This window comes from Aquarana catesbeiana, linkage group LG06 (assembly GCF_042186555.1).
Source record: "Aquarana catesbeiana isolate 2022-GZ linkage group LG06, ASM4218655v1, whole genome shotgun sequence".
Lineage (NCBI taxonomy): Eukaryota > Metazoa > Chordata > Amphibia > Anura > Ranidae > Aquarana > Aquarana catesbeiana.
The window spans coordinates 193368456-193393729 of record NC_133329.1 but is presented as its reverse complement, the minus strand read 5'-3'; the positions used below and the strand labels follow the sequence as shown (position 1 = coordinate 193393729).

The window sequence follows — 25274 nt, the reverse complement described above, 5'->3', positions numbered from 1 at the left end:
TTAGGTTTCTCCAGAGATGCTCAATTGGGTTTAAGTCAGGACTTTGGCTGGGCCATTCAAGAACAGTCACAGAGTTGTTTTGAAGCCACTCCTTCGTTATTTTAGCTGTGTGCTTAGGGTCATTGTCTTGTTGGAAGGTAAACCTTCGGCCCAGTCTGAGGTCCTGAGCACTCTGGAGAAGGTTTTCGTCCAGGATATCCCTGTACTTGGCCACATTCATCTTTCCCTCGATTGCAACCAGTTGTCCTGTCCCTGCAGCTGGTAAGACTCCCACAAAGCATGATGCTGGCACCACCATGCTTCACTGTTGGAACTGTATTGGACAGATGATGAGCAGTGCCTGGTTTTCTCCACACATACCGCTTGGAATTAAGGCCAAAAAGTTCTATCTTGGTCGCATCGGACCAGAGAATCTTATTTCTCACCATCTTGGAGTCCTTCAGGTGTTTTTTTAGCAAACTCCATGCGGGCTTTCATGTGTCTTGCACTGAGGAGAGGCTTCCGTCGGGCCACTCTGCCATAAAGCCCCGACTGGTGGGTGGCTACAGTGATGGTTGACTTTCTACAACTTTCTCCCATCTCCCGACTGCATCTCTGGAGCTCAGCCACAGTGATCTTTGGGTTCTTCTTTACCTCTCTCACCAAGGCTCTTCTCCCCCGATAGCTCAGTTTGGCCGGATGGCCAGCTCTAGGAAGGGTTCTGGTCGTCCCAAACGTCTTCCATATAAGGATTATGGAGGCCATTGTACTCTTAGGAACCTTAAGTGCAGCAGAAATTTTTTTTGTAACCTTGGCCAGATCTGTGCTTTGCCACAATTTTGTCTCTGAGCTCTTCAGGCAGTTCCTTTGACCTCATATTAAATAGAGATGTGTGGCGCTACTCCATCAATCAGTAACAAACAGATAATCCAAAATCACAACTAGACTTATCTAGGATATAGGATGAAGTTGGTAGGGTGGGCTCCACCCCCTATAATCATTGCTAGGAAACAATATATAGACTTTAAAGAAGATGTCACCATACATGGGTTGATCAAAGAGTGAAGATGGGTAAATAAATACCAGTAATTAAAATAGTCAATAAAATATAAGCTGTCTCAGTGCTCAGAAAATTAAATATAAACTGTACAAGCCACCTCACATCAAGTGGCAAATAAAAAATAGACCTGTGAATAAACTAGCTTCCCAAAATAACTGAACAACCAAAATCCTTAATCATAAACGAAGTTACCAATGTGCCGCAAGTGCCAGCTGAAAATCAAATATTTTCTAGTGCTGATATCAGAAATAAGTGAATCTTCTAAGTGAACCAATATAATGGACTGATATAAAGTGCAAAAAATCCCTAAGTTGAAAATATTTTTACATATAATCCACAATATAGTAATGCAGTCATAACATCATAAACATTCTAATATAGTATAGGTAATTAAAATTTGAGTACAATAGGACAGATAATCCCACAATAGAGATGCTGTCCCAAATAGTGACAATAGTGCAGTTAGTCCATACAACAAGTGCAATCGTGATGAGTGATTTCCACAGGTGACAGTCTTTGAGTAAAGTGCAAATTGTGCAATGACTGGTATTTTTCTTCTATGCACGTTCTAGTGCATCTCCCCACTGTTCCCCCCAGCCTCTCACCTCCAGCAGCGGCCCCCAAATGGGCCAAGTAGAGCGGATAAATTTTCTAGGAGAGGATGTATCTCATGAAGCGCCTCCTTAGCATCAATGGGTCTGTCTCTCTGCCGCAGCTCACAGCAATCCCAGCACTCCCAGCAGTTATTTAGGAACAAAGGAGAGGTCTCATGGTGTAGTAATTCAATGCAAATTTATTGAAAAAATAGAGTAACTTACATTTAAAAACACAGCGATCAGTGGATGTGTAAAGCTTCCGGGTTCGTCCGTCCCCGAGAAGCGTTGGCACCTGACTCCTCCTACTCTGACGCGTTGCGTCACACCACTATATATCCTTTGACCTCATGATTCTCATTTGCTCTGACATGCACTGTGAGCAGTAAGGTCTTATATAGACAGGTGTGTGGCTTTTTTAACCAAGTCCAATCAGTATAATCAAACACAGCTGGACTCAAATGAAGGTGTAAAACCATCTCAAGGATGATCAGAAGAAATGGACAGCACCTGAGTTAAATATGAGTGTCATAGCAAAGGGTCTGAATACTTAGGACCATGTGATATTTCAGTTTTTCTTTTTTAATAAATGCAAAAATGTCAACAATTCTGTGTTTTTCTCGATATGGGGTGCTGTGTGTACATTAATGAGGAAAAAAAATTAACTTAAATGATTTTAGCAAATGGCTGCAATATAACAAAGAGTGAAAAATTTCAGGGGGTCTGAATAATTTCCTTGCCCACTGTATATAGCAAAAAAATTAAAAACTCAGTGGTGATTAAAGCAGAACAATACTCACCTCAGCTCCCCGCCTGGCCACTCACATCTAGGGCTGTCTTTGGCCAGGCGGGGTTGACCTCATTCGGCATTGCCGAATTTGTACAGTGAAGTGTGCGTGTGCAGCTCACTGTACAATGGCATATAGGCAGGTAAAGTAGCTTTTTTGCAGAAGAGACAAAGCATGTCTCTTCTGCATTAAAAATCCTGCCTGTCTGCCCATTTTAATTCTTTAGCCTAAAGTTCCACTTTAACCGGTTCCTGACCAGCTTGCGCAGATATACTGGTGCAGAATTGCTGTCCTGGGCGAAATCCCATATATATACGGCTTTGCCAGGAGAGCCACCAGAGGGAGCGTGAGCGCTGCCGGAGGCACGCGTGAATGCCCGCTGCACAGCGGGGGACCCAATGCGTGTGGCCGGCGGGCAGGATCGCGTGTACGAGACCCAGCATAGGGATTTGTGTGTGTAAACGCACAAGTCCCTGTGCTGTCAGAGGAGAGAAGACAGATTGTGTGTTCCTACAAAGTAGGCACAGCGATCTGTTATCTCTCCTAGTTAGTCCCATCCCCATATAGTTAGAACACAGTGAGGGAACACAGTTAACCCCTTGATCGCCCCCTAGTGTTAACCCCTTCCCTGCCAGTGACATTTATACAGTAATCAGTGCATTTTTATAGCACTGATCGCTCTATAAATGTTAATGGTCTCAAAAATGTGTCAAAAGTCTCCGATCTGTCCGGCGCAATACTGCTAAAAATCGCAGATCACTACCATTACTAGTAAAAAAAATAAAAAAAATAAAAACGCCATAAAAAGGCTATAAATCTTTCCCATAGTTTGTAGACGTTATAACTTTTGCGCAAACTAATCAATATACGCTTATTGCGATTTATTTATTTATTTATTTTTTTAACCAAAAATATGTAGAAGAATACAAATTGGCCTAAACTGATGAAGAAATTTGTTTTTTTTTTTAATTTAGGGGATATTTATTATAGCAAAAAGTAAAAAATATAGTTTTTTTTTCAAAATCGTCACTCATTTTTTGTTTATATCGCAAAAAATAAAAACCGCAGAGGTGATCAAATACCACCAAAAGAAAGCTCTATTTGTGGGAAAAAAAGGACGTGAATTTTGTCTTGGTGTAACGTCGCACGACCATGCAATTGTCAGTTAAAGCAATGCAGTGCCAAATTGTAAAAAGTGCTATGGTCAGGAAGGGGGTAAATACTTCCAGGCTGAAGTGGTTAAATATAACCAAAATAAAGCTTTGTGTCTCCAAAATCATCCAAATTTCATTTGGATTCTGTGTTCCATGACTGAATAATTCTCATCCAAAGTATGACAATGCTGAAAACTAAAAAATGGCCTGGACTGGAAGGGGGGTGAATGTGTCTGGACTTGAAGTGGTTAATTACAAAACACGCAGAAATATACATGTATTGGGCAGATGTAATGAATATGTTCTTCATTTTGTTCTATTTTGCCCATACTTACACTTTAAAGCAAAACTAAAGTTCCTTAACACAAGTCTCAAGGATTAGAGTTGTTTTGGTTGCAGAGACACACACAGTCTCTTTTGCCATCAAACTTTTTTCCTTGCTTGTGGTGTTTCATAGGTTTTATGAAATTATGCATGCATGCACTGTGCATTGTAGAGTCCCCTTGCATTCCTGTCATCTGTAAGATGTAGAGAGTAAAGCTGGACGACAGGGATAATGTACATGTGCAGGAGGAGTTAAAGTACATCACACATGGTTGCCCAATAGCCAATAACCAAGAGGAGCAGAGTAGATGGATGTAGTTTTTTTTTTTTTTAACAGAGAAAATTTTTATTGAACAAATCAGCATTACATTACAAGATAATTTAGTACCTTCAAAGTAGAAAGGATAATAGCAGTAGAATCTACCTTCAAATTATAGTCTCTGTTTATCAGATATTCCAGTTACATAGATGACAGAAATATCACAGAATAATACCCCTTATTACATTATAGTATTATACCATCGTAGATAAAATTATGTAAGTAACCAGTTTCAATCCAGCCTGATACGGAGTGGGAGGAGAGAAAAGGGGGGGGAACGGGGGGGGGGGGGAGAGGAGGGGGAGGGAGAGGAGGGGAGAGGAGGGGGGGAGGAGGGGGGGAAGGGGAACGAGAGAGAGGGAAGGGGGGGCGAGAGGGGACGAGCACAAGAAGAGTAGGCAATAAGGTATAGGATGTCCTCCAATAAGTTTCACAGCATACCAATTATGGATCAGGGGGCTCAGGGACCCCAGAGGCGTCTATCCAAGAGGACCAGATTTTATCAAACTTCCCTGGGCATTGCCTACTTTCATATGTCAACCTATACAGGGGAAGTACCATATTCACCGACCTTCTCCATGATGCCAAAGTAGGAGGCTCTGCTAGTTTCCATACCAGTAAGATTTCGCGCCTAGCATAATATAATGCATAGGTAAGACACAATTTACTATACCTGTCTCCCTCAAGATCCTCCAAATGGCTAAGCAATAGTATCTGAGGATCAACCGGTACATTTAAGCCTGTAATATTGCTCAGTGTGGAGGCCACTGCTGACCAAAAGGGTCTAAGTTTGGGACAGGACCAGACCATGTGCCAAAAGGTGCCCACCTCCTGTCTGCATCTCTGACAATTGGGGTCTCTTTGATTGTAAATGCGGGCCAATCTCTGGGGGGTGAAGTATGCTCTGTGTAGGAACTTAAATTGTATGAACCTATCTTTCGCTGCGATCATGGAAGGAATGTAGGAAATTAAACACTCCTTCCATTCCTCTTCGTCCAGGGAAGGAATATCAACCCTCCACTTTTCCCAAGTCTTAGTTAGTTTGGTGTCATATTCTACCGTGAGATATAAATATAATGTTGAAAGTGGCTTCCCCATCACACTAGAAATCAAGAGCCGTTCAATGGAGTCCGGTTCCAAAACGAGAGGGGCAGGGAACTGAGCTTCAAAAGCATGCTTTAGCTGCCAGTATCTAAATTGGAAGGAGGATGGGATAGCAAATGATTGCCTCAGGGCCTGGAAAGTCATAAGCCTACCGTCCTGAACTATATGTTTTAGTGTGAGGATACCCTTTTTTGCCCAGATAGAGGGGTCTGGTATACTGTGAAGGTGAGGGAGCATGGGGTTACTCCATAGGGGCATATGCGGTGAGATATGATTGGGTTTCCTATATATCTTTCTAGCCTCCTGCCAGACCTTAACAGTGGTCCGCATCGAGGCTGTCATGGACGGGCTAGCCCTAAGTCCGCGAAACGGAAGGTTGCTCAGGGCTGCAAAGGAGCCCAGAATGGCTGCTTCGAGAATGACCGCAGGATTCTGTGCGGGCTGGGAGAACCACCACCGGACCGTAACAAGAACAGCTGCCCAGTAGTAGATTTGGAAGTTCGGTAGTGCCAAACCACCACCCGAAAGTGGGAGATATAGGATCTGCTTGGCCACCTTAGGTGGCCTCCCAGCCCACACAAATTGTATCAGCAGACTCTCCAACCTTCGGAAAAAGGCCCTAGGAATGTGTGTGGGTGTGTTGCGGAAAAAATATAAATATTTAGGAAGAAAAATCATTTTTAGCAGGTTTACTCTGCCGACCGGGGTCAGTGGAAGTGAACGCCAAGCAGCGCACTTAGCCGTTAGCTGTGTCATAAGTGGACGGAGATTGTTGTCCATATAGTCCTGGACCTTACCACTAATTTTAATCCCTAGGTATTTGAAATCCTCTACCCAGTTAAGCTGCAGGTGTGGAACTCTAGGGGTTGACGGGTGAAGCGGGAACAGCGTCGACTTATCCCAATTAATACGGATCCCTGAATACCCGCCAAATCGGTTGATCAGATCTAATGCAGTCTGTAAGGAGGACGACGCATCTGCTAAATAAAGCAGAGCGTCGTCCGCATAAAGCGAAATTTTCTCCTCGATTGGGCCCACCCGAAGCCCCCTCACCTCAGCAGTATAGCCAGGGGCTCCATCGCCAGAGCAAATAGGCTCGGGGAAAGGGGGCACCCCTGTCTCGTACCTCGAAATAATTTAAACTTCTCCGATAAGCAACCGTTGGTGCGTATTCTGGCTGAAGGGCTATGGTATAGCATGCGGAGCCACTTCGTGAAACCCGGGCTAAACCCAAATCGTGAGAGCACCTCCCATAAGTAGCCCCACTCGACGGAGTCAAAAGCCTTCTCCGCGTCGAGTGAGGCCACTATTCCCCCAGACGCCTCATCCGCCCTGTCTATATGAGTATAAAGGCGCCTAATATTGATGTCAGTACCTCTCCCGGGCATGAAGCCTGTTTGATCCCTGTGAATCAGGGCAGTGATGACTAGGTTAAGTCTATTGGCCAATACTTTTGCCAGTACTTTTGCGTCCACATTCAGGAGGGATATGGGGCGATATGAAGAGCATAAAGTAGGGTCCTTTCCTGGTTTGGGGATTACCACTATGATCGCTTCACTCATTGTATCCGGGAGTTTCTCGAGGCGCGTCGACGCAGAGAAGAGGCTCTGAAGTTTGTCTACGAGTTCCGTCGCGTATTGTTTGTAAAATTCTACCGGGATACCATCGGGTCCCGGTGTTTTCCCCGTCTGCATTGACTTGAGTGCCTGGAGTATTTCTAAGGATGTAATCGGGGCATCAAGCTTCTCGCGATACGTCACCGTAAGGGTTGGGATATCAATATTATCTAGGTATGTTACCAGATCCTCCTCTCTATAGTCTGCCCTGGATGTGTAGAGGGATTTATAGAATTCCGCAAAGCAGCCATTGATCTCTTCTGGTGTGTGAACTATCTGTCCCGAGGGGTCCCTGATATGGGAAATGCTCATCCCTCCCGCCTGTTCCCTGGAGAGCCAGGCCAACAGACGGCCCGCCCTCTCTCCCTGCTCAAATATACGCTGAGATTGAGCTAACATTTTTTTCCGGGTAAGAGAGGTACGAAGACGAACCACCTCCGATGTCATAAGTTGTAATTGTGAATAGTGCGCAGGGTCTCGGGTACGGACAAAGAACCTCCGCACTACTCGCATCCTGCTCTGCCCTTACCAAATTTGTCCTGCGCTCCCTGCGAACTCTGGCTATGATGGTCTGGTAGTGTCCCCTTGTCGTGGCCTTAAAGGCATCCCAGACAACTGTAGGGTCAGCCGAGCCCACGTTTACCGCCCAGAAGTCAAGCAGCTCCGTTCTGAATTGGGAGTCCACAGCAGTGTCTGAAATCCAAAACCTTGAGAGCCTCCATATCTTGTCTAGCGGACCCAATGAAAGGTCCAATGACAACAACAGGGGGGCGTGATCAGAGATTCCCCTAGGCAGTATTCGAATGTCCGTGACCCTCGGGAGGACCGGACTTGCTGCGAAGACTAAGTCTATTCGGGAGAACGACCTGTGAGAGGCCGAGTGGCATGTGTATGCCCTGGTCTGGGGGTGTCTCCACCTCCAGACATCAGTCAGGCCATAAGTGTTCGCCCACTCAGTCAACCCAGAGTAGTGATGTCCCGCAGACGACAGCCTGTCAAGATCCGGGTCAGGGGCCATATTAAAATCACCCAGTATAACATTGTTATCGGATGCAAAGTCGGCTATCCTGCTGGCGATCTGATTGAGCACCAGCAATGAAGCCGGAGGAGGCAAATACAAGCCCACAATGGTCCACGTTAAAGAATATATTTTAGCATGGATGATAACATAACGCCCATCTGGGTCCAGGGCCAAATTCAGGAGCCGGAAAGGAAGAGATTTCAATATCAGGATAGTAACACCCCTGGAGAAGCTGGAGTGTGTAGAGTGGTAGTGGTAGCCCACCCACGGTTTTTTAAGGGCCAGAACCCTACTTCCTATGAGGTGCGTTTCCTGGAACACACATATATGTGGATTGTATGCTTTAATAAATTGGAACACCAGGGAACGCTTGGTCGGGGAGTTCAGTCCCCTAGTGTTCCATGAAATGATATTAAGGGAGGACATGGTTACTCAGAATAATAATAATATTAGGATTAATGTAGATCACGGCTCCCGGAGCGGGCCCCCGGACCCACAACGGACACACCTGGAAACATTGCAATGCTGATGAGTCAAGTTTTTTTTTTTAGTGCAGTTATAACACAAAAACAAACTAAAAACAGCCCAACATCTAACGTAAATTAAAATAGCCCCGTTAGGGGAACTTTAGCCACCCCCCACCCCACCCGACCCCCCCAAACTGAGGCGGGCTTCAATCCCAAACCAATTCAGCTCGCCAGCTGCAACAGAGGGTCCGTGGAAGAGGCAAGCCCAAACCCCCCGAGGATTCACACGGGGGGGGGGGCAGGCAGCAGTTCAAGCGGCTTTCCAAATATGAGATCTCGCTAATGGACTGTAACAGGCTGTGAGGTGTTAAAAGTCAAACAAAGGAGAAGTGGACCATATTGTGACCCCACAGTAAAGTCGATCCATCATTAAGAGGGTATCTAGAGCAAGAACTTCAGTGCTCCCCGAGGGGGCATGCAAGTGCCAAGAAGCTTCATATCTCAACAGTCTCCTGACCAAATTATTTGGCAGGGGCATTAACTTATAATTTCCTGGTAGGGGATAGTTAGTTACCCCCCTCAATTTCTAACACACCATGGGGTTGAACTGGGCACAACCTGTGCAACAAAACTAAGTCATCCATGGAGTAGTACGTGTATTGACTCAAACCTGGGCCCAGGTTGTTGTAAATAGACAATTGAAGAGGACATTCGGTACGAACTGGTTAGTCGGTCAGCGGATCTGTGGTAATGATTCCAGCCAGGCAGAGGCCTCTCTCGGTGTGGTGAAAAATCGAGTTGTCTCTCCGTCTTGGACCCTCAGACGAGCCGGGAAGAGAATACTGTAGCGAATGTTGCGTGATCTCAATGCCGCTTTAACCTGGTCAAACGATTTCCTGAGTTTTTGGGTCTCCACCGAGTAGTCAGGGAAGATCATCAATTTAGTGTTCTGGAATCTGAGGTCCCCCACATTTCTGGAGGCGCGAAGAACTTCATCCCTGTCTCTAAAATTCAGGAGACGGAGTATGAAGGTGCGAGGAGGGGAACCAGGAGGCCCTGGCTTAGGCGGCATACGGTGTGCCCTCTCGACTGTATAGTAGGGTGACCATCGGGCCTCTGGTAGAAGATCACGTAGCAAGCCTTCTATAAAGGAGGTAGGATTGTTCCCCTCCACTCCCTCCGGCAAACCGATAACACGAAGATTATTGCGCCGATTTCTGTTCTCTGCGTCTTCGGCTCTGTATTCTCGGGCCTTTACTTTAGTTTGAAGTGTACGGATTTGTACTCCATGTTCCGCCGTGGTGTCTTCAGTGGTACTCAGTCTTTCTTCCGTCTCAGTAACTCGCGACCTGATTTTGTCTATATCTTGGCGAATTAGACCCATATCTAGTTGGACAGCTTCAATTTTTGTTGTTAACGTGGATTGGCAAGTTGCGATGGCCGCCATGACGTCCGCCAACCAGGGGGGGCGAGAGTCATCCGACTCCATGATGCTTGTCTGTGAGGCTCTATGGGTATTACGCGTGTTGTGAGCCTCCGGTGCGAGACAGGTGGGCGTTTGAGGGAAGTCCGACTGTGGCGGAAAGGTCAGTCTTTTGCCCCCTTTATTATGTTTTGCGCTAGACGACCTGCGCCTCATTCAGAATTCTTAAGCCCTGATCTGGGCAATATCCAGTGGCTGGCCGTGGGAGCCTGTCAGTGGGTTCTGGGGTGTGCAGGGGGTGGGTGCAGAGCTATAAGTGCCCCCCAGAGAGTCTTCCCCCCCACCTGCAAGTTATGTAGAACAGGAGGGATCCCCTTCAAGCCTCCACAGGCCCACAGGAACATGCAGTTCGTCCACAGAGGGCCTCACCGAGGAGGTCAGGGATGGGGATGGTATAGGGCCTGCTCCGCTGTCCAGGTGGAGGCCTCCAGCCGTTTCAGGGCCCCCTCCTCCAGGCACCCAGGATCAATCACTCCCCCAGGCAGTCCGGCGGCCCTGGATCCTCAGGAAAGGCCGAGGTTGCGGCCTATTTGTTCGTGGGGGGTGATGGGGAGATCAAGCCCCGTGCAGCAGCTATGACCAGGACCAAGCCCGGCCTTTAGATCCCACCCGCAGCCGCAGCAGGCTGTGATGGATGCTGGAGGCGCCGACCGCGCCAAGGGTCCTCGAGGCCGCGGCGCGGTCCGCTGGGAAAGTCCGCGGCTGCGGCCTAGTGCCGCGAGGTAGGCCGGGGACGTCCGGCGGGCCTCGATCTCTGCCGAGGATGGCAAACTCTCCTCTCCCCTCAGTACACAGGAGATCCACGGGTCCCCCACAGTCAGCAGGGACGTGTCAGCGGAAGATTGGAGGCTGATGGATCCGGATTACTGAATCGGTAAGCGGAGCTCTCTAAAAACGCCGCCGCTCACCTCGCCATCTTGGCCACGCCCCAGATGGATGTAGTTTTAGATGGAATGGCGACAAGTCTGGACTTGGGGAAAAAAAATTTGAAAGGAAAAAAACAGCGTGGGGTCCCCCCCAAGGGTCCATACCAGGCTCTTCGAGTCTAGTATGGATTCGCAGGGGACCCTCATGCCAATAAGAAAAAAAAATGGGATGGGGTCCCCCCCAAAATCCATACCAAACCCTTATCCGAGCATGCAGGTCGGGAAAAGCGAGGAGACAAGCGAGCGCCCCCCCACCCATACCAGTCCGCATGCCCTCAACATGGGGGGTGGGTGCTTTGAGGCAGAGGGGCTCTGCCTCCCCACCCCAAAGCACCTTGCCCCTATGTTGATGGGGACAAGGTCCTCTTCCTGCCAACCCTGGCCGGTGGTTGTCGGGGTCTGCAGGTGGGGGACTTAATGGAATCTGGAAGCCCCCTTTAACAAGGGGGCCCCCAGATCCCGACCCCCCTTCCCTATGTGAATGGGTATCGGGGACATCGTACCCCTACCCATTCACCAAAAAGGCAGTAAAAAGTTTTTTTTTTAAAAAAGAGCCGGTTTTCGACAAATCCTTTATTAATATCTCTGAGCCATCTTCTCCCAGTGCTGTCTTCTTCCTTGCTGCCCGTTACCCGCTTTAAAAAAAAAAATGCCGCTGTTGTTCTGTGGCAGTCTTCAGCCTGTCATGGCGTGGATACATAAAAATGTATATAATTCATAAAATACACAGTCAAGGAGATTCCAGACCAGAGAAGCGTCCCCCTCCAGAGGAAATGTTGATTGAATTATGCTCACAGGTGGGAGGTGGGGAATTAGTATGCAAGCTCTCATGTGTATAAAGCAGAGACCTGAACAATGATCCCACTTAACTCACACCCAGCTGGCAATGGTGAACTGATGGTTTGAAATCTGGATATCAAAAGTCTTTGATCAAGGGAAGTCCATGTTAAACAGCCTCAGGAACAAGGTTGCCTCCTCAATAGAAACCTTGCGTGGATTTTCCTGGTCCCAGACAATGGCAGAGACGCCCAGTTAATTATACACCAGAAGGACCCCAGTTACAAGTTTTAAACAGAACTACAAAATATATATATATTAAATGTAATATACTGGATATATAAAAAGATCATAAATACTGTAGTCATATAGCCATGGGGAGGGGCCATCAGATGATGTCACCCGGAGAGCCCGCCCCCTGTGACATCAAGGGCAGGCTCTCCGGGTGACGTCACGCCCAATGGCTATATAACAGATGCCAGACAGCGGGCGACAACACATCGGAGGAAGACAGCCACAACAGCGGCTTTTTTTTTTGCGGGAGAGACGGCGGTGGGGGAAGACAGCTCAGAGCTAATAATGAAGGACTTGTCAAAAACCGGCTTTTTTTTTGTTTTTACTGCTTTTTTGGTAAACGGGTAGGGGTACAATGTACAATGCTTCCATATTCCGATAAATCCCCCATCTGCAGACCCCGACAACCACCGGCCAGGTTGGTTGGGAAGAGGCCCCTGCCCCCATCAACATGGGGGCAAGGTGCTTTGGGGTGGGTGGTGCAGAGCCCCGCCTGCCCCAAAGCACCCACCCCCCCATGTTGAGGACATGTGGACTGGTATGTTTCTGGGGGGCGGGGGGTGCCCTCTCGTCCCCTCTTTCCTGACCTGCCGGCCTGCATGTTTGGATAAGGGTCTGGTAGGGATTTTGGGGGGGACCCCACGCCATTTAATATTTTTTAAATGTTGGCGTGGAGGGCCCCCCTCTGAATTTATGCTAGACCCGAAGGGCCTGGTATGGACATGGGGGGGACCCCACGCTGTGTTTTTCTTTTTTCCGCAATTTTGAAAAATTTTTGGTTTTGCCGGCATTTTTTTTTTCTTTTTACATCATCCAGCTGTCAACGGGGACTCGTGACTCATCGGTTGTTAAGGATGCAGCAGTCGGCTTTCCTCCCCCCTGCTTAGCAACCAGCTATATACAGTGCCTCGCAAAAGTATTCACCCCCCTTGGCATTTTTTGTGTTTTGTTGCCTCACAACCTGGAATTAACATGGATTGTTTGAGGATTTGCATCATCATCATTTAATTTACAGAACATGCCCACAACTTTGAAGATTTTTTTTTTTTTTTTTACTGTGAAGCAAACAACAAATAGGACATAATAACAGAAAAAGTCAGCGTGCATAAATATTCAACCCCCTTTTTCTGCACTAGCAAAAGAACACTAACAAAGTCTAAATATCATGTGCAGTTGTACAATATGTTTGTAATTATACCTAAGTTAATAACCAACACCTTCAGTGCTAAGTGTACCGTACAATACAATAAAAAATGTGCATGTATGAACACCATAAACAATAAGATAAATACCAGAGAAAACATTCACGCATTTTTTTCACCAAACAGTTCTTGTAGCATAAAGCTCCCGTACACACGGGCCAAATGTCTCTTACAAATGTCCCGGGAGACATTGCCTGGTTCAAAAAATAAAGAAAAAGGCTGACGTTTGGCCCGTATGTATGTTGGTCTGTCCGACAGAAGCTGGCCGTTTGGCCGGCTTCTGTCGGCCAACCATGCTGAAAACCCAGCAGCCATCCGACTCATGATCAGCCAGTGATCGAAGTGTTCTGGCAAGGGTGGGGCATCCCCCTGTCAGAACACAACAGCTCAGCGGGGGGAGATCGCTGTACTTGCTTCGGATGGTTAATACAGCGGCTCTGATCGGAGCTGACAGTTGAGCAAAAAAAAAAAAAAACTGGTAGTGTGTACCAAGCATTACAGTCATTTAAATTGTACAACAAGCTCTGGTTATTTTTATTGCAATCTACTACAGTGATCTGAGTAAAGCTTTTTATTTTTTTTGTCTAGGGAAATACTCAAGCCTTTGAACTTCTGAAGCACCAGTTGTCCGATCCAGAGATTAAGGTATTATTGAGACATTTAAACTTGCTGTCATGTATGATTTTAAAGTGGTATTAAAGTAAACATTTTATTTTATTGCAGCTTATCAATTTTTAGATGTGATGTCTGCATTCGTTTTATTTTCTAGGCTTTTTTTCTTTTATTTTCACCTGGCGATCTGGCCAGTAGGTTCTTTACTTTTTAACAGAACAAGCTCTCCTGCAAATGTATCAGTTATTAGTGTTGAGACAAACCAGTTACCACTGACAGGGGTGCTTACAATGATCAGCTTTTATAGCTTTTACTCAATTTATTCATGTAAAACTTTTATTCCAAAAGCAAAAAAACTGTTTACTTTAACTACTTGTGTAACTACAGTTTGGTTTCAATTTGTTAGTGTATCTAAATCTGCTAGTACATCTAACACTTCCCACCAGACTGACAAGGCTCTTATCCTAAGATGCTCCTTCATCCAGAGTGAGGGCACTCTAATACAGGAGGTGTATTACTGGCTAGATTACCAGGAGAAATGGGAGGGGAAAAAAAGCCTAACTGCTCCTATCCGAACCTCATATTCTCTGTTTTTTCCTCCTGAGGGTTCTTCCTAGGGCTGTCCTGAATTGAAAAAAAAAATTTTCTAACATCTCTAACACCACCCTCTGGGTCCTCTTCATTGTCCATGTGTGCATCAACTAGAACCGGCATATCCGGATCCTACTTGGTTAAAAATGGCGAGGGTGGGGATGGAACATGGCACTTTTGAACTCTGGAGAATGATGGACGGCATAAAGCAGTTAGATGTTTGAGAAATTGACAAGTTGCAGAAAAGTCTGCCTTAAGCTGGCTATATACTGAGCAGTGATCGGCCAAATTTTAAACAGTGTGTGATTGGGTCAATGCTGATGCTGATGCCGATGCTGAATTTTGATTGATCCAAGCTGAAATAATTGACAGTTGTTTGTTCTTTTGTTTAGATGCACTTTTTTTTTTTTTTTAATTCTGTTTATTGAGGTTTTGATTAATACAAACACAGCCCACGCAGGGGCTGGCTCAGCCAGTCACAGTACAGAGAGCCAAGGTCACAAAAACTGGATTTTTAGTTACTCACCATAAAATCCCTTTCTTTGAGTTCATTGACAGACACAGCTGCGTCGTCTTTATCCATGAGCAAACAGGGTTTTATAGCCCCACCTACAGGAGTAGGACACTAGGCACCGCCTATGGACAGTTCTCTATGGGCATAAAACGTCCTCCCTGCTATAAGCCTCCAGTCAGTCACAAGCAGTGTCAAAGGAGAATTTCCATAGAAGGGTGGGTGCTGTGTCCGTCAACTCAGAGAAATTGATTTTAAGGTGAGTAACAAAAAAAAGCTGCTTTTTCTTTATCCATGACCAAACAGGGATATCCATAAGCATTGCCACAATGAGGGTTGGGTAAACCAACCAAAGGGGAGACAAAACCCAGAGCAACATACCAACACTCCGAACCACCCCAAGGGGTGCCTGAGAATCCTAAACAGCCACATGAAATACAGTGTGGCCAAACTAGCATCCGAGGATGATAACACTTTTTAAAAGTTAGTAAAGAGTGCACAGACAACCAGGTCATCGCTTCACTTGAGAAACAGATGCCTGATGTTGGAACACACAGAAGGCACTAACTGTCCTGGTGGAGCGCACCAAGGCTGCTTCTCCTACTCGAATCAGTCATAGTCGCAGTGTCTCTCACTCCCACCATGCGTGGGTCTGTTCGGACTCGGGGAGTGACTAGGAGTACCCTCCCCCCATGGACAGAATGGAAAAATAACTTGAGTCCATGTTTAGCAGGATGGAGGACAGTCATAAGAGAGATATGGAGTTGTGCTCTACTCTATAGGGATTCCACAATAAGGTCGAGGCTGTGGAGCAGATTGTTCAATCAGTACTTATGGGCTAATCTGAGGTTCGGGCAGCAGAAGTGGACAAACCTAGCCAGATATAAATATTATGGTCCCACTAGATGACTTTGAGGACAGACAGAGGCGCAATAACATTCCCCTATGGGGAATTCCAGAGGCTACAGGTCAAAAGGATTTATTTTCATTGTTCAGGGGAATTTTAAACACTGTGCTAGGGAAATCAGTTATTGCCCCAATTGAGATTGGTAGGGTTCACCGTACCCCTAACTTCCTGAACCCAAAGATGATACAACCTCCAGATGTACCCTGTAGAGTAAATTTCTTTAAGATCAAGGAGGAGATGCTCCTTAAAGCATGGGATAAGGGCCCCCTGGAATTTAATGGTGCTCAGATAACCTTGTATCCTGACCTATCTTGTCGGGGTAAACGGTGGGCCCTTTGACCATTGACTTGAGCACTCTTGGAGGCTGGTATACCATATCAGGGGTTAGCCGTTACGTCTAACAGCCCACAAGAATGGATGTGCATACACTCTTCAGTTATCATCTTTTGTAAAAAGTATGGGTATTGATGGAATTGAAATCTTAGCCAGATCCCGCAATGCAACACTTTACGGAACCTCCAATCTGGAAACCCTGGATTCCAGCACGTTGACCTACTTGATTTAGCACAAATTTCCCATGTTGAGATGTACAGGCCGTAGAGATACGTGAGTATCATATCCATAATGGGCTCTAGAACTGTGCTTTTGGCGTCACTAATCTATTTTTTATGACTGCTACTCTTTGTGTTGCCGTGGAGATCACTTTATGCTATCTGCTGGAAACCGAAATCCTAGGGCATATTGGACTTCCTCTTTTTTCAGGGGAATGTACAGCGGGCAAATGAAATACAATGAAACCAAAACAGACACAGTGCCTTGAAAAAGTATTCATACCCCTTGAAATTTTCCACAATTTACAACCAAAATCGTAAAATGTACTTTATTGTAATTTTATGTGATAAACCAACACAAAGTGGCACATAATTGTAATAATTGGTTTTCATTTTTTTTTTACAAATATGTGAAAAGTGTGGCGTGCATTTGTATTCAGCCTCTTTACTTTGATACTCCAAACTAAAATCTAGTGCTTTCAGATGTCACCTAATTAGTAAATAGTCCACCTGTGTGTAATTTAATCTCATAAATACTGTACAGCTATTCTGTGAACCCCTCAGAGGTTTGTTAGAAAACCTTAGTGAACAAACCACATCATGAAGGTCAAGGAACACACCAGACAGCTCAAGCATAAAGTTTTGGAGAAGTTTAAAGCAGGGTTAGGTTATAAAAAAAATATCCCTGGCTTTGAACATCTCACAGAGTACTGTTCAATCCATCATCCAAAAATGGAAAGAGTATGGCACGACTGCAAACCTACCAAGACATGGCCGTCCACCTAAACTGACAGGCTGGGCAAGGAGAGCATTAATCAGAGAAGCAGCCAAGAGGCCCATGGTAACTCTGGAGGAGATGCAGAGATCCACAGCTCAGGTGGAAGAATCTGTCCACAGATAGGTAGGCTGAATACAAATGTACGCCACACTTTTCACATATTTATTTGTAAAAGTGAAAACCATTAATCATTTTGCTTCCACTTCACAGTTATGTGCCATTTTGTGTTGGTCTATCACATAAAATCCCAATAAAATACATTTACAATTGTAGTTGTAACATGAAAAAAATGTGGAAAATGTAAGGGGTATGAATACTTTTTCATGTAGTCAGGGCATAGGAAGCGCTGGCAAGATTGTGTGGGACTTGGTGTCATCCTTATTCGGAAAGGGGTACCATTTATATGTGGACAATTATTACACCAGCGTGCCACTTTTTAGTCACCATTTTGATCATCAGATTGGAACATCTGGCACCCTGCAGTCTAATTGCCGGGGCTTTCCCCAGCGGCTTGTAGATTCCCGTCTTAGGCTGGGGGAGAGAGTCTGCTTGAAGTGTAATAACTTGCTCGCTATGAAGTGGAGGGATAATGAGAATGTTTTCGTTCTTACCTCCCTTCATGCAGACACGACTGTCTGAATTACTACGGCGACTGGTGTTGTGGAGAAACCCCTCTGTGTCCACGAATATAACCAAAATATGGGAGGGGTGGACCTCAACGACCAGTTGTTGGCGCCGTACCTAGTTGCCCGTAAGGCCAGACGGTGGTATAAAAAAGTGTCTGTATACTTATTTCAGTTGACTTTGCTGAAGGCTCATGTGCTATACAGAGCTTCAGGATGGACTGGATCTTTCCTTAAATTCCAGGAAGAGATCGTCAGAGCCCTTCTGTATCCAGATGGTGCTCCACCTCACCTTCCCCAACCAAATGTAGTAAGCTGGCTGCATGAGAGGCATCTTCCTTATGTTCTCCTGCGTACCCCTACCCAACGAGCCCCCCCAAAGAAAATGTGTCTGTAGAAAGCGTGGATATAGGCTTGACACCCGCTATTATTGTCCCTCCTATCCTGACAATCCTGGTCTTTGCATTGGTGAATCTTTTGAGCGCTACCATACACTAGTTGAGTTTTAGCGTAGGGTACAGCGTTGCACAGACTAGGCATACTTTCACAGGGTCACCCAAGATGCCATCGCATTTTGAGAGACCCGAACCTGGAACTGGTTACAGTTGCAAAAGTTAGTTATAAAAAAAAATGTAAAAAAAAGTAAAATAAAAAAAATACACAAAAAAAATAAAATAAAAAAAACAAAAATAGTTGTCGTTTTATTGTTCATCCCAAGATGCCACGGGCCTGACTGTGGATCTGTGTGTGTAAACACACAGATCCACGTCCTGTCAGTTGTGAGGAGAGTGATCTGTGTTCCTAGTACAGCGGAGCACTGATCGGTCTCCTCCCCTTGTACGTCCCCGCCCCCTACAGTTAGAAACACTCCTTTAGGAAACATTTAACCCCTTGTGTCCCCCTAGTGGTTAACCCCTTCACTGCCTGTCACATTTACACAGTAATCAATGCAATTTTATAGCATTGATCGCTGTATAAATGTGAATGGTCCCAAAAATGTGTCAATGTCCGATGTATCCGCCATGTCGCAGTCACGAAAAAAAATCGTGATCACAGCTAAAAAAAAATAAATAAATATATTTTTTTTAAAATGCCATAAGTCTATCCCGTATTTTGTAGATGCTATAACTTTTGCGCAAACCAATCAATATACGCTTATTGCGATTTTTTTACCAAAAATATGTAGAAGAATACGTATCGGCCGAAACTGAGGAAAAAATTTGTTTTTTTTAAAAAAAATTGGGATATTTATTATAGCAAAAAGTAAAAAATTTTGTGTTTTTTTTCAAAATTGTCGCTCTTCTTTTGTTTATAGCGCAAAAAATAAAAACCGCAGAGGTGATACCAAATACCACCAAAAGAAAGCTCTATTTGTGGGGAAAAAGGGACGTCAATTTTTTTTGGGTACAACGTCGCACGACCGCGCAATTGTCGTTTTAAAGTGCGTCAGAATGGCTCCAATCATCTCTATGGCCTAAGAAACCGGAAGCTACGAGCATTTCATTACTTAGATTTCGCCGGATGTAAACAGGGCTATTGGGAAATTGGGAAAGCATTTTATCACACCGATCTTGGTGTGGTCAGATGCTTTGAGGGCAGAGGAGAGATCTAGGGTCTAATAGACCCCAATTTTTTCAAAAAAGCAAGCGTCGGTCTGGCGTCAAATGTAAACAGCAATTGCACCATGCACGTGAGGTATCACCGCGAAGGTCAGATTGAGGAATAATTTTAGCAGTGGACCTCCTCTGTAAATCTAAAGTGGTAACCTGTAAAGGCTTTAAAAGACTTTTAAAAATGTATGTAGTTTGTCGCCACTGCACGTTTGTGCGCAATTTTAACCGCTGAAAACAAAAAATTGGCCTGGGAAGGAAGGGGTGAAAATGCCCTGTAGTTTGTCGCCACTGCACGTTTGTGCGCAATTTTAACCGCTGAAAACAAAAAATTGGCCTGGGAAGGAAGGGGTGAAAATGCCCTGTATTGAACCACTTTTTGGCTATAACCTTTCTTGCTGCAAAGAGTGTTTCGTGTAAAAAAAAGTTTTAGTGTATTTGTCGGTTGTGTCTGGAACTATACCCCATAGGCACTGTTTAGGGTCTAGGGCTAGAGGTGAACCCATTGTGTCGTGTAGAAAAGCCACAATTTGTTCCCAAAAGCCTTTTATCTTAGGGCATGCCCATATAAGATGGGGAAAAGGTACCTGTCTCTCTCCCACACATCTGACATGTGGTGGTTTGTGTATGCTTGTATCTTGCCACTCTGAGGGGTGTGAGATATGCCCTATGGAGAATATAGAGGTGCGTAAAAGGATCTGAGAGTTTAGGGGATACAGTTTTACAGGCCTCCAATGCCTCCCCCCACCCCTCCTCCTCCACCGTTCCCACCTCCCTCTCCCATCTTGGTTTAAGACCATATGCTATTTTAGTAGCTACAGGGGTTAAGAGCAAATCATAGAATGTCAAGATCAATTTATGAGAGTCTGTGCTCTTAATTATAGCAATGAGTACATTAGGTGCAGGACTAGGGCAGGAATCAGGGAATTGTGATTGTATTGCGTGACGGATTTGTAAGAATCTAAAGAACATCTGGTCCTGGATTGTAAATTCTTCTTTAAGTAAGTCAAAGGTTTTAAGTTGTCCATCTTTTAGTATATGATGTAAGTAAAATATTCCCTGTGTGGACCATATAGATGTGTCCTGTATTTTATTAAACTCCTGAAGATTTTTGTTATGCCATAGCGGCGTATAGTTGTTAAGCTGTGAGATGTCAAGTCTAGAGGCTGCTAAATTCCATATTTTCCTGTAGTGGTATAGTATGGTGTGTCTTCTGTCTCCTAGTTCCATCCCTCCCATGTCCGCCGCTATTGCATATATCGGGTCTTTGGTGTACTGCACCCATTTAGGACATATGAGCGTAAGAAATCTCTTGCTGTCGGTTTTGTCTAGATGGAAAAGCTGTGATAGCTGTGCTGCAATGTAGTATCGATTAAAATCGGGTAGAGCAGTGCCACCTAGATCAGTTGGATTTTTAAGGGCTTGCCATGCCAGTTTATGCCTATTATTACCCCACACAAATGTCTTTAAGAGGGACTCTAGAGATTTAAAATGTTTTAAGGTTAAATAAACGGGGGTGTGCCATAAAACAGAGTATTTTGGGTAGTAGAATCATTTTGATTAAATTTATACGACCCCAGACTCCTAATGGTAATTTGGACCAGACCTGTATTTTATTTTTAACTAGGGAAATGAGAGGAGTTATATTCAGAGATATATAGTCTGCAGGGGATCTGGTTATATAAATCCCCAGATATTTAATGACATCTACTCTCTGAAGTGGGAGTCTAGTTTGGGATTCTGGGGGTGGAAAACTATCAATTGGTAGAATTTGGGATTTGTCCCAATAAATTTTTAGACCTGAAAATATTCCAAATTGTTCTATCGTGTTGAATGCATTGCATAGTGATGGGCCCGAGTCTGCCAGATACAATAGCGTGTCATCTGCATACATGCTAATTTTTTCAGTCAGAGAGCCCATTTTAAGTCCCCTGATCTCTGGGTTTGCTCGGATGGATATTGCTAGTGGTTCTGCCGCCAGGGCATATAGTAGTGGGGATAGGGGGCAACCCTGTCTCGTGCCTCTACTGAGGTCGAATAACTGAGACGACCATCCTTTAGCCACCACTCTGGCCCTGGGTGCCTGGTATAGAAGTTGGACCCATTTAATAAATTTTGGGCCAAATCCATAGCCCTCCAAGCATCCCCAGAGATACCTGCACTCTACCGAGTCGAAGGCTTTCGCTGTGTAGTGTGTGTAGCTTGCAGGTTAATGTATAGTTTCCTAAGATTAAACGAGGTGTTGCGTCCAGGCATGAAACCAGCCTGGTCTGCGTGTATTAATGTTAATATTACCTGATTGAGCCTAATCGATAGAACTTTGGCAAGTATTTTTTTATCAACCTGTAGGAGTGATATCGGTCGATAAGACTCTGGAAAACCCAGATCCTTACCGGGTTTAGGGATGAGGACTATTGTAGCCTCTGTCATAGATGGAGGTAAAGTCCCAGTTTCAAATAGATAATTATACAATTTTAATAGTTTAGGGGTTAGTATTTCGCTGAATTGGGAATAGAACTCTATTGGAAGTCCATCTGAACCAGGGGATTTGGACCTAGTAAAGCTAGCCATGGCAGTTGCTATTTCGTCTAAAGTAAGTGGTGCTTCCAATAGTTCTACTTGTTCTTCTGTTAGCTGTGGGAAGGATACCTTTTCAAGGAAAAGAGACATATGATGGGTCTCAGTGGGGGCTGTTGTTGTGTATAAGTCTGTGAAGAAGTCCCTAAACATTGAGGTTACTGTGGGTGGGTCTGTGACTTTTTGTCCTCCGGGACCATGCAATGTGATAACCACTGGGGGTCTATCTTCACTATGGACCAGGTATGCAAGTAATTTGCGTGCCTTTTCCCCATGTTCAAACATTTTCTGTTTAGAAAAAAACATTTTTTGTTTGGCTTTCTGGTACTGTAGCTGATTAACCACTCTAGTCTGTAGTTTAAGTTGGTCTACATTTGCTGATGTCGGGGTGTTGGCATACTCTCTTTCTGCAGAGGACAAGTCCTCCGGCGCCTTACCGAGGGCACTAGAAGAGTCCATCTTGATTTTATTAATCGCCGTTATCAATGTATGCCTAGCAAATAGCTTAAAAGAGTCCCAGACTGCGGGTGGTGATGCTGACTCATCATTTTCGATAAAGTACAATTTCCATTTGTCTATGAGCTTGTCATCCTCTGGTAAAAGAGATAGCCAGAATGGATTCAGACGCCATGTTCGTGGTGGTTTTGCCACTGGAATACTTAATGTAATCCAATAAGGACTATGGTCCGACAGTACTCTAGGGCAAAACATTACCTACGATAATCTTGGGGTCAATCTGCAGGAGATAAGTATAAAATCTATACGGGACATAGAGCCTCGAGGGGACGAGAAGCATGAATATGACTTAACCAGTGGGAATTTATGTCTCCATGTATCTATCAGATGGAAGGTGGAGATAAGTTTAGAGAATTTAGTTTCGGTGGGAGTACTGGGAGCCGTTGATGTCAACTGTAGCCTGTCTAGAGCCGGGTTTAAAGGAGTATTAAAATCTCCTAGCCAGACCGCTGCTATATTTGGATGACGGGTCATATATGATATACCTTCTTTGACCATGGATACATTAAATGGAGGTGGTATATAAAAAGCCATTAAAAGCAAGGTATGTAACGTTACCTGTTTTCTATTATAAGTATGCACATTCAAATTTAACCGAACCAAAAACATTTGAACCCCCTCCCCCCTCCCTACCCTACACTGACCCAAACTTGTGCGGACATAATCCTTGAACTGGTTGTTATCTGGGAAACATTCTAACTTCTTTGTGAGCAGTGGAATGTAGAACAATTGGTTCAGTCTCCGGACACTAAATAAAATAAGAAGTATCAACCATATGACTTGTAAAACATGCAGTACGGTCTCTCGATCTTCTTGTTTCCATTTAGCTGCAACTATTAAGTTCCGGATAAAGTTCCAATGCACATGATGCTGCTTCCAAGAGCTGTGTGGGGTAAAGTCTCGCTGCACGATGCATGTTGACTGTAGGACTTTTCCTCATTCCGGAGCCCCGGAGGGTAATTTTGACTCTTGTGCTGTAAGTAATCAGGATTTGTGCTTTGAACTTGCACTGGTTGGAGACATTTCCAGGTCACAGACACGTTATCAATGGGACTTAATCAGCTTGTTGAGGGTTAACTCGTCGTTCCAACCAAGAGATCACTTCCTCTGGGTCCTCGAAGAAAACTGCACGCCCTTCATGTTCCACCCTAAGACGGGCTGGGAAAAGCATGGAGTACTTGTATTGCAGACCTCTTAGCTTGCGTTTGGCCTCCATAAAGCTCTGCCGACGGCGCTGTACCTCTGCCGAGAAGTCTGGGAAAATGGCCACCTTAACATTCCCAACTGGGATATTACCCTTCTCTCTTGCCATTCTTAGAGCAGTGTCCCGATCCTTATAGTTAAGGAGTTTAGCTATGAACGTGCAGAGAGGAGCTCCCTGTGGAGGGGGTCTTGCTGGCATGCGATGTGCCCGCTTTACCGCAAACATAGGGGAAAAAACTTCTCTTCCATAAGTATTGATCAGTAGTTGTTCCAAAAAAGTGGAAGTGTCCTTACCCTCAGATCCTTCCGGCAGACCTATCAGGCGTATATTACATCTTCTCAGCCTATTCTCCATATCATCTTGCTTTAAAAGGAGTTGCTGTATTTGCCTTTGCACACGGTCTGAGGATGTTTGTAAGGGTGGAATAGCATCCTCCACCTCGCCCAGTCTGGTCTCAGTTTCTTTCACTCTTTCCCTGAGCTTTTGAAAGTCCTGTCTGATAAGGTAAAATATCCATCTTGACCTCCTCAATTTGTGCTCTGAGAGAGGTTCTACAGAAGGTGATTGCTTCAAGGAGTTTGTCAGTATCACTCGCAGTTCGTTCTCCCGCCCCAGCTTTCTCAGTTGTTCCCTCCTCCTCCATGTCTTCTTTTTCTAGTCGGCGGTACTGATCTAGTTTTGCTGCCGCTGCCTTTTGTGCCTTAGTTGGTGACATTTTGCGAGGGTCCTAAGTGGCACCCAGAGAACCTCCAAACTTAATGTAACAAACTGACTTGCTGGTTGGTTAAAGACAAGTGCTGTCCCAGGCCCTGTAGCCTCCAGAGTTTCCAAGGATGAAAGTTATTTTTACAAAGCAGGTGCGTGCAATCTCTCCCCACCTCTTTAGCTGATGGCAATCTGGGGTTGTGACCCACAGGGTATAGGGAATCCCAGTGGAGGCTGTCAAAAGGGGGACACCAGGGCTGTAGCTTATACACAGTACACAAGCAGGAAAGACAGGTGTGCCAAAATGGCCTCCGTACACCTCATGTAGGCCTAGGCCGCAATCCGGACCAGGTGAAATCGTTGGCCTTCTCGGGGTCCCCACTGGCCGAATGAGCTATATATATAAGGGTTTAGCGTCGTCCCACTCCCCGGGAGGATTGTTCAACAGCTGGGTACCTTTGGTTGGCAGATGTCTCGAGTCAGGGCCGGAGGAGCGGAGGACCAAGATGGCCGCGGCCTCCAGGCCGAAGCCGCGGTCTTGCTTAGATTCGGCCGCTGTGCAGAAGATCGCCGCTCCGTTCGGGCCCCCGTGCGTCCAATCGATCCGGGAAGGAGCGCAGGATGTTGCCAGAGCCTCAGGGATGTGATCCAACCAGCTGAGCAGCACAGAGAGTCCAGGATTGATAAGTTTAAGGAGTAATGGACGGAGCTCTAGAGACAAGCGTCCTACTCCATGCTGTGTCAGGCCACGCCCCAGGAGAGAATTTTAAGGAAAAAAACTTTTAGGAGGGAAGTTAAAGGAAAAAAAACTTACATTAAAATGCCCATCAATGCAGCCTTATCGTGTCCATCTGCAGCCTTGTCAGTGTCATTGCAGCCTTTTCAGTGTCAGTGCAGCCTTGCCCCAGTGTCCATTGCAGCCTTGTCAGAGCAGCTTTGCCCCAGTTCAGCTTTGTCAGTGCAGCTTTGCCCCAGTGGTCAG

General features: G+C 45.3%; 1 protein-coding gene across 4 annotated transcripts in view; it reads left to right on the top strand.

Moving 5' to 3' along the window:
• The window catches only part of RRN3 (RRN3 homolog, RNA polymerase I transcription factor), a 1085194-nt gene that overhangs the window by 180968 nt on the left and 878952 nt on the right, over positions 1-25274 (top strand). For all 4 annotated transcript variants that reach the window (XM_073591180.1, XM_073591181.1, XM_073591179.1 and 1 more), the window contains exon 3: positions 13696-13752. In XM_073591180.1, coding sequence (XP_073447281.1) covers positions 13696-13752 — 57 coding nt within the window. The remainder of the gene's footprint in view (positions 1-13695; positions 13753-25274) is intronic.